The sequence below is a fragment of the Cariama cristata genome, unplaced genomic scaffold, assembly GCF_000690535.1.
Source record: "Cariama cristata isolate BGI_N322 unplaced genomic scaffold, ASM69053v1 scaffold33093, whole genome shotgun sequence".
In the NCBI taxonomy this organism is placed as follows: domain Eukaryota; kingdom Metazoa; phylum Chordata; class Aves; order Cariamiformes; family Cariamidae; genus Cariama; species Cariama cristata.
The window spans coordinates 12,191-22,724 of record NW_009607242.1 but is presented as its reverse complement, the minus strand read 5'-3'; the positions used below and the strand labels follow the sequence as shown (position 1 = coordinate 22,724).

The 10,534-nt window shown below is 42.1% G+C and overlaps 1 protein-coding gene across 1 annotated transcript in view; it reads right to left on the bottom strand.

Annotated features, from left to right (window-relative positions):
* The window catches only part of LOC104158896 (sodium/hydrogen exchanger 2-like), a gene marked incomplete at its 3' end in the record, with an annotated part of 22,643 nt that extends 21,109 nt beyond the window's left edge, over positions 1-1,534 (bottom strand). The window contains exon 1 of the mRNA XM_009696657.1: positions 1,339-1,534. Within this exon, the coding sequence (XP_009694959.1) occupies positions 1,339-1,534 (196 nt within the window). The remainder of the gene's footprint in view (positions 1-1,338) is intronic.
* Between the last annotated feature and the right edge of the window lie 9,000 nt (positions 1,535-10,534).

The window sequence follows — 10,534 nt, the reverse complement described above, 5'->3', positions numbered from 1 at the left end:
GAGCGTCAACCAGTACACAATTAAGGTGAAGTCGCCCAATAAGAAATTGGCTGGAAAATCTGAGAGATTACTGAAAATACCAAACCGTCTAAAACTACTGTTGGTTCAGATCGCAGTTCATCATAGCATAAGGTTAAAGACATATTTGTAGGTAATACACAAATAGAAAAGCCAAATAATCTGCATAAATAAAAAAAGTATTTGCAATTATTTATGATGTAATCTAGTTAGCAGGTCATCTTCAGCACTAACTTAAATAGCAACTGTTAATTTTCAACACAATACAGGTTCTATACATCAAAAAAAAAATCACAGAAATTACTCTCATTAATTATAAATGGTACCACTTTTAATATTATTTAATCATTAACACTTAAAGCTAAAGGCAACTTTGAAAAAAGTCCAGTCAAGACAGCCCGGTGCAACACTCAATGTCAGAGAGAAATGCTGACAACAATCACAAGTACGCAAGGTGAATTATTATAAGAAAGAAATTGAAATAAACCAAACTGGAATAGGAATAATAATAATAATAAAATGTGATCATTATTATTTCTTCATGCATGTTAACGGAACTGGGATCTCATCATATATGAAGAACAGCAAAACAAAAATATCATTTCCATCTGAAAGAAATTCTGATCTAACTGAATCTCAGAGACTTCTCTCTTCTGAGGAAAAAAAAATAAAAGAAAAGATGTTGTAAAATAACTTTTATAACAGAAGTGATCACAATTCCTGGAGGGGAATTAAAAAAAATAATTTCCACTTTCCTATGCCCAGTTTTGTGGGGGGAAGATAGGTCCAAGCTATACAAAACATCTTTTATTAGGTGGCATTACACAGATAACCTCCTTGATGCAGAGAGATTTTATTTTAGGTTGTATAACACTTTGCACACGGACTGATTTATTCCTTGCAACTGGCCAGACACAGTACCCTTTTTTTAAGAATGAGTCTTCATTTTAAGATGAAGATGCCAGCGGACAACCTGCACGTAGTGTAGCTGGCAAGCTAATCGAGACAAACGCACACCTTTGTACGTACCGCAGTTAAATAAAATTCCTTCTATGGAAAGCCCGATATTTTTCCTGATAACAGCAACAGCATGCACAAGTGTGAACTTCTAGATGGAAAACCATCATTTCCAACTTAAAATGCAGCTGGGTGGTTATTTTCCATGCATGCAGTATGCCTGGCACACAATACGTGCATCCTTAGGTCTTGGCATGTTCTCTCAGGCTCCAAGATTGGAGAAGAGGTGAAGCAAACGCCACCCCTGCCCACACCATCCCCACGGAGATCCCTGTCCCTCCTCACCCTCTCAAGATGCCTCACCTATTTTGGCTAAGGATGCCAGCATGATCCAGAGCGTGATTTCAAAGGGGACTTGGACATGCTGATAATCCAGAGAGAAAAATGCGTGCTCTGAGGATTCGTTGCCCTGGGCTTCCTCGGCAGTCCAGCTGATGTTCTCTGGGATTGCATCCTCCAGCAGCGGCATCAGTGGGGAGCCCTGCAGGGCTCTGACCATGGTGGCTTGGAGGACGGAGGAGAGCAAGGACCCAGCTAGGACAGCAGCCGCAGCCTTGCACCCTGGCCTCTGCCCCACCATTTGCCCTGGAAGCCGTCTGCCGCGGGGATTTGGCTGCTGGCTGCTACCGGTCGGTGGCTCCTGCTGCTGCGGGCGAGTGGTTGGGAGCGGTGATGGAGACACCGGGGCTCGGCTCGCCCTCGTTGCGTGGGTTGCTGCAAAGAGAGGAGCAACCGCTCCGCCTCACGCTGACTCTCCTCCCTGGTCCGTTAGTTTCCAGCTGGGAGACCTCGCAGAAGAATCCCACCCTTTGGCACCACGTGCCCAAATTGGCAGAGGCTCCTCCTGCAGATGCTTCCTTGAAGAAACGCCTTGCGCTCCCTTAGACCAACCGCACATCCATGCACACGTGAGAAAGAGATCAGTTGCATTTTAGTCCTAAGTCTTGACGTATTTTGGCTTCCAGACCCTCAGAAATACTGTTTGGAGGGGGAAAAGAAAAAAAATATAAATCTTCACTGCTGCTAGATCAGCCAGGCTTTGATGGAACAGGTCCCACATAAAACAGCCCCATCCAGAAGTGGACCCATCTTACAGTGGACTTCACTGGATTTCTCCAGTGCCCACAGACAGAGCACATGGCAGCAACATTACTGATAATCGCAGTTTCCATTTGGTAAATCAAGCAAAGCACCCAGCTTTCTTACGCTAAATACTGAGCTGCAGCATCACTGATAGAGGTTACCTGCACTGGAGGAATAAGTTTCAACAGCTGCTTAAAGCTTCTTCCTATAACAAGGGCTAACGGGAAAAGTTACCTTCATCTCTTCACTACTTGAAAACGGCATCGAAAACTGAGTGAGCTTGCTTAGAGAAGTTGGAGACACAGAAAAATAAAAAGTTATTTGCAACACTGTTAGGTGTAATAATAATACAGGGGGGAAAAAAGGCATATTGGGCCAAATTCCTCCATTGTGGAGTTTCATTTAAGTTGGTGATGTTTCAACAGGGATTAATTTGGTCCAAAGAACACATGTAATTAAAATATGAAAGCCCCAGGCTGTTGCTAGACTGATCGATGGCCTATTTGTTTCTCTTCAGCTGCCTAAATGACACCAAAATTGAGCTGCCAGTAACAAGCTGGCGACCCACTTTTCTGCTGTGAAGTCAGAACCCAACATCACGCAGACACAGATCCTGGATTTCTCAGTACCACGTAAGCTCCCTGGTTCTGATCCGATTTGGAAAGCAAGAGGAAGACAAACTTTGGGAGACAGGAGAGACGCAGTGATCCACTCTAGGAGTGACTGACTTCTACTTCACTGTGGTTAATTTGAATTTATAGTGTGCCTTTACCACGCTCGCTGACTTTAAAGCAAAGCAACACTCCTCTCATTAGAGTGGCCTTCTAGCAAACTAAGCTTTTTAAACTTGGTGCCACTTCTCTCTTTTTATATTTAAAAAATAAACAAAATTGCAGGAGAGACACTTGGAGGACAAAAATCCCACAAAGTTTTCCTTTACCTTTGTTCCATAGTTCAATTCCACAGGGTCTGGGATGGGGAGGAGAGGAAGAGGTGAGGAGATGGGATCCCTTGTTACTCTGAAGGGGGGAGACGACAGTGTTCTTAACGGCAATTAAGAAGCAATTAAGAAATTACATAGCCAGAGCAAAGAGCAGTGGAAGCATTTCTGAGCCTGGGCTCACATGCGAAGCCATCGTATTTCCTCTTTCTGCTGAAATATTTGGTGCTGAATTTGGGATTTTGAAGACTTGTTCCATTCCATGGTATGGAAAAGGAGTTTTGCCAACATCCAATTCCCCTCCACCCCCAAACGATCCATTTGATTTTTGCTATTCTCAGGAAAGAAGCAAGTTAATATTCACTTACACTTACCTTAAGCCAAAAATGAAATGTTTGCATATTGCAGGGAAAAAAAGACCTGCAGCGGGGAGCTCAATAACGCTATCTGGAAAATGTTTTTGTGCGTAGAATCAATATCTGTGTGATAATGGCATCAGGAAAAAAAAAAAACAGAGTTGGGACAGTATCTGAGGAAGGTCAACAGAGAGGATAACATTAAAATATGCTTCATTTTTCAAGTAAAGTTAACTTATAAAATCAGGACCTCAAGGACTAAGCAACAGTTAACAGGTAAAGCAAAAAGACAGGCATGCCTACTTATTTACCTTCACTGCTCTCCAAACCTCTCTGAATCGAGCAACACACACCATGGTTCTTAAGAAAAAGATATAAAATGTTGAGAGAGGGGGAAAGAGCCTGGGTCAGCACCCTGTGCCGAGTTTTTAATGAACCCATTTCACTTGTTTTCTTCTCTGCTCCTTTCTGTGACGAGTGTCACAACCCTGCAACAAGCTCCCCGCAGACGGATCAGTGCAGCCTCTCCCTGCAAAGTGGTTTTCATCCTGCAAACCTTCGAGCATCTCCTTAAAAAAGCTCCATTTTCCTTCTCACTCTAACTGCCAGCTCTCTGTACCCAGACCTGTGCAAGGATAATGAAAGACTTCTTGCAAATATTTTGGACATTTTATTCCGTTACAGTGAGAACCTTCAAGTTTGCTTTTAGGATTTCGAAACTCTTCCTTTTTCTGTTTTGCACTGTTTTACCCTGAAGTTCTATATAAATAAGCTTGCTGCTTCCCTTAAATTCTTATATGTATCCCTGTTCATTATATATTAGTTATAAATAAACCAAATGCCAAAGGCAACATGTTTTTCCACAGTTCCATGATAACAGAATGTGTTGTTCCTCTTGTAATGGCTATTGATATTAATGGACCACTTTTTAATGCAAGTAACACTTGATCATATGTTTATTGACATGCTTGCTTTTTTTTTTTCTCTAATGTAATGTGCTTTCCCACATTTTTCGGTTTCCGGACTAGATTCTGATCCCCATAATTGTATTGGCGGGTACCTTGCTCCTGCTGGAATGAAGAGGACTACGAGAAGAGAGTATTGTGTGATGTGGTAACAGTGACCAGAATTCAGGCTCGTGCAGTGAAAATGTTACATTAAATTAATTGTTTTAACTCCTTATACTCCTTAATCAATGGCAAGAAATTAATTTTCTTTACTTACTTTGAGAGCTAGAGGAAAGACATGAGATCTTTTCTCTTACCTTCCCGATGTGTAATTACTTCCAAGTATATTCTAACTCCTCTTTTTCACTATGAATGTATATATCATTTAACCAAAACAAACTATTGTAAATTGAATCTCAATTTCCATCACCTCCCGAAATTCATATATCAACTACTGAAAATTATAAAAGACAACTTTGAATAAGCTCATGCCTTATATAGGGGGAAAGAAAAATAATTCGTTGTGCACCTTTTAGCTATGGTACAGCAAAGACTTTCCATATTATTCGGGCCTCAAGTCAGGAAATCATTTAAGCATTTACTCAGCTACAAGCACTCAAAGTTTCACAGCTTATGGTTAACACCACATCAGAATCCTACGTCAGACTGGGGCCTCTCAGAAATATCCAGCGCAAAGAATCACATAGTATAATCCTCTCAAAAACTTTGCCAAGCTCAAAACTCATCGGATGTCTTCCTCCCACCGCAAAGGGATTGCAGGATTTCCCACCGTTGGGACTCCCACTGCTTTCCAGTACTCAGTGCAATTCAGGTAACCCTAGCAGAACTATTTCTTCTTTCGTAGAAGAAAATACTTCTCATTTCTTAGAAGAAAACGCCAGATCTGTGGCATCCCAAGAAGGCACCAACCCCAAGGCCAGCTGCTGCCAGGCAGGGACGGGGCTACCTTTGGCTGCAGCAGATCTACCTGTGGTTTTGTGATCTGTGCCAAGGATAAAGAGATTTTCAAATAAATACTTGTGGTGTTTACTGACCTCCAAAAGGCAAAGACTTCTTTTTCTATTGCTATACTATGAAAGTTCAATATTTCCAGAAATTATTTAAACGTAGAGACATTGTGTCCATTCTCAGTATGCTTTTTGTCTTCTCTTAAAGGATAATGCCTTTTGGTTGTGCATAGCGCCCTAAATAGGTAACTGGATTTTGGGAAATAGCCCACACTTGTCTCTGCTAACTTTCAAACTTTTCAGTGTCCACAGGACGTCCGCAGACATCGCGAATGCTCCTCTGCACTCCTCCTATTCGCCCATCACCCAAACACCAGGGAACGCCCCTCACCCCGTGGCCACCGAGTCCCGGCAGCACCGCAGGGATGCTCTCCCCACCACAAGTAATCTTCCAAACCTAAACCGCCCTTCTGTGCCTCCTTTCCAAAAATTATCTTGGCTCTGACTGCGTTACCACTTCTGGTAGAGCTGGGACAAATCTAGTTCTGCAAATCCCCTGCTCTTCACAAACCATGGGTAGATAGCTTACCTACCCTACACCCATTTCCAAGACTGTTTGACTTTGATACTATAGGCACAATATAGCAATCAATTTTACAGTTCATATAGCTCTCAGAAGCAAAGTTATTTCTGCATCCTTCCACTGTATTACTTCTGGGGCCGCCTGTCCCTGGTCAGACAGAAGGTGAGTGCTCCCTGGGGGGATTATCCCTGCGGGAGTTCTTGGCTTCCTCTGGGGAAACCCTTCAGTGTGCCATGCTGAACTCTATGAATTTTGTTTAGAGATCACCCAGATGATGTTTGGGATCACCCAGATGATGCTTTAGTGTCACCACCTTCCCACCCCTCCCCTTTTTGACTTAAGCCTTTTTTCCAGCTTACCCTAAAAAAGCCTTCCTTTTTGCACAAAGCAGCCAACAGATTTTGTTAAAAGCATCCTGCTCCACAAGCAAATTAATACCCAGGAGCCTCTCCAAAAAAGCTAAACTAGGATGGCAGTTTGGTTCCCTCTTCACCCCCTACCTCAAGCAAAAATTCCAATATACATACTCATTTGAGCTGGTCCTGTGCTGTAACAGATAGAGCTCTCCAACAAAACTGTGGGACACGCAGAAAAGTTCCTAAAAAGTTACCCGTACACTCCATTTAATCAGTAGTTGTAAAAAGATAAAATATAAGTGTTAATGATATCTACATTTGGTACACAAATATGATTTTTCCCACTATCATCAGAAGAACAGCCACTTGTTTACATGCATTGTCTAAAATTCAAAGGAGAAAGCCGTTCTCATTTATGAACGCACAAAAATCTCTTTTTCCCCCATCGGAATGGAAACAGTTCATATTTTTACATATAATCACCTTATTTTTCAGCTTCTCCTCCTCATTGCCTGCATTTTCCATTACATTTTAATATGCCCAGTGAGGAGTGCGCATAAAATACCAATCTTCTTTCCGAAGCGGACGGGACAGAGGAGTACGTATTTCCAGCTATACGCAAGCCTGCGAGCGAACACAGAAAACATGCAAAGCAGACAGGCAGTTTAGCAAGAAGATTTAATCGGAACTGAAATTAAGACCAAGCCCCTGATCCCACTTCCCTTGCTGGGAAGGATCGCACTCGCAGCTATTCTGGACAGCAGGAACGGAAAACCCCTTAAAATTCAAAGCCATAGCATGGGTTTTTCTGGGCATATCACAGGCAACAAATATATTGAGAAATTAACTTTGCATTGCAGCGAGCTGGATGAATTGATGTGCTGCTTAACTCGTGCACACCCCATAGAGCCCAGGCAAGGATGTATATTTAATTTAACGTCAGTGATTTCATTCAAAAATCTGATTTTAATGAGAATTTGAAGAAAATTACATTAAGCAAATGCAACATTAATAAAAAATGAGTAAAAGAAGAATAAATCAAAAGAATAAGACACTCTCTTTGCCCACACGCTCTCTCCGCATCAGGAAGCTGCAGAGGACGTACGTATTACAATGCCAGATGCAAATTTTGTGGTTCATTGTTTAACATTTCGCCAACTTGAAAAACACAGATTTATCACTGATGGTTTTACCTTGCCTAATGGAGAGAGTTTGACAAATAGTCCCTCCCACATCAATATCAGAAAGATCCAAGAGATGCATATTCTCCTTGCCTTGCACCTACTCTTTTTTTCCATATAGTTTCCATACCGCCCTCACTGCAAACACAGCCACCTGGTTTTGCTCCCCACCACGCAGCGTTCAGGCAGCAGAGTTGCAAACCGACCGCATTACAGCTTTACATTTAACAACTGCCTAATTAACACGGTCTTAAAGAATTCCTATAGAGCAATTCCAGGCAGAGTATCACTTTAATCATTTTGGCACTGACTTCTGTTTGGATTCTGCTTTTGTCAATAGCAGCTTGAGCACTTTGAGCAACTGCTTAAATGACTTGTAAACTAAATGGCCTTTAATATTTTTCTTCATCGTTATAACTGGAGAAGCCTGTAACCATGGCCTCAAGAAAACAACTAACACTTGTCCTTTTTGGTAATCTAAAAACTATTTTTCTGATTTAAACTCCAAACTTTTAATTCCGAGACACATGCAGAACTCACACGACTGCAAATCAGATTCATATTTAAGTGGTGGTATGAGATTTCTTCCACTAAATAGTACTTTTAATCCTCATTACTTTTTACATGATCAAACTAAAGTCCTTAAATCCGTGCAAAAAATCTCCAGGTCACAGTGCTGTACAGTGGGTCAGTCTAAGAGACCCAGAGGCTGAGTCCAACCAGAAGAGTCAACCATGACATGGAAGTTGTTTCTCATTAACAGGACTTCCAAGGATCCTTCAAGTGCTCCTCATGAGAGCACAGCTGAAGATTTTTCATGCTCTGGCCTTGAGCATTACCCATCACAAGTCTGGAAGGTATTTCATGGTGCAAGGAACAAACTCCTGCAAGACCCTGTCCTGGTAGGATGAGCATGGGTCATGCCCATGGGGGACACCAATGTTTTTGCAAACCTTTGAAGGGTGAGAGATAGCAGCTGCTTCCTCTCCTTTGCTGCTCTTGGTGCTTTCCCTCACACTCACACATTGCCTCAGCTACAGGGGAGGATGGAAGAAATTCTTATTCATCTTCTTCTGCCAGTTTACTCAACTCTTCCTGTCCCCTGACCAAACTGCTAGCCGCCCACTGGGAAAATACACAAGCCTGGACAAACCAAATGCTGAATATTACTGTTGTCATGGTGCGTGGCCATGATAGTTCTGCAATCCCAAAATAAAGCAAGAGCCAAAGAGGAAACGAACCCTGGGAATCAGCATAAGCGATTACAGCAGGCAAACCGCAGTGCTACCTGCATTAAACTTATGACTGTACATGGAGTCATAGAGTGGTTTGAGTTGGAAGGGACCTTAAAGATCATCTAGGTAGATGACATCAATTGCTCTTACCCATCAACACTGTAACCCCATCATAGAAGGTCACCAAATTTGTCAGGCACGATTTGCCCTTAGTGAAGCCACATTGGCTGTCACCAACCACCTCCTTATTTTCCATGTACCTTGTAATATCCTGTAATAAAGTTGTAGCAGATCCAATATACATGAGCACAGTAATTCTTCGCCTCAGAGGTGTGAGTGCGTTATGCCTCCTGAAGGTTGTGTATTTGCTAGTGATATCACGGATATTTTAATTCACAGACTTCCACTCGGTGTGGAGATCAGTCACCATTTACCAGTTTACTGAGCACCACCCTGCTCTTGCTGGACACCCACACACTGGTCCCAAGCACTGCAACGTACTCCAAGGTAGGCTGGAGATGCACCTACTTTCTCTGAAGTCCTTGATCTGCTGAATGTAGCCTTTGGTTTCTTTTTGTGGAATACACATAAGCAGGTGGCGACTTCCTAGGATGTATTTGTTATATAAAAATATTCAATAAATCTGTCCGAAAGCCATTTCAAGGCAATGGCATTGCGTGTGATCAGTGACCTGTACTTTATGTTTAATAGCTGGGCTCGAGTGGTGGATGGGTTGCAAAGGCAAATGGAGTTGTGCCGCCTTCCCCTCTGCGCATGCGAACACCACCAGCGCAAATAGCTGGGCATATTATTTTACAGTCTAACTTGCACAATTTTTGTGTAGGCAACATTAATGTTTTCACTTTCTATTCCAGGAAAGGTTTTCTTGTAGTTCAACTAACAGGAAAGAGGAATAAGAATGAACAAAATTTGTTAGTTTAAAACTTCAAGCCAAGATTTTTTTGGAAATTACTTTGCAGTTATGTTCTCTGTTCCATTAAGTTCACAAATGTTATTCATTTCATACAAAGCAGTAATATAGTTTATGTACACAAAAAGAGTGAGAGTGGGCGAGAGTCTGGGGTTTCTCTCACTGCTTTATTAACTTTTGTTACATCTCAGATTAGTAATTAATTATTGAAACATCAACTTTAGATAGTTGAGCAATGGACAGAACAAGTAAATAAATGGTCAGCATGTCTTACGAATTTGGTAATGGAAAGCAGAAGTGCGTAGTCACCACAGATGGGGAATGAGAACAAAAAATAGCAACACAGCATATCAATTATATTATTGCACGAAACAAGAAATTTTTTTGATGGAGTATCAAGGACCCCTAAGTCAGAGCTTACACGTCAGCAACATTCTGTGGGTGCATTTCTATCACAGGGAACTCTAAGCATATGCTGTGCCTTAGAACTTGGGAAATCTCTATGGGGCTTCCTACAGCTGGGTACAGTAGGACTGGAGGGTTTGCAGAAAAGCCTAGTATAGTATAAAAGCATGAGAAGTGAATTAGAGCCACACCGTGTTTCTTAATGTAAACTGAAAAACTTCAGCTCCAATGAATAAAACTCCCCATTCACAGCAAAGCTAGGGTTTCCAGTCCCATGTAGACAGCAGAGGGAAACTAAAGACAGTAGCCCTCTTTGGCGTTAATTCAACTGCAGTGACGCTACCAAAATAAACACGTAAGCCAGCATTGGTTCACTTGCCAGCACTGCTGACAGACAGAGCAAACAGAATCATAGAATGGTTTGGTTGGAAGGGACGTTAAAGATCACCTCATTCCACCCCCCCTGCCATGGGCAGGGACACCTTCCACCAGACCAGGTTGCTCACAGCACCAC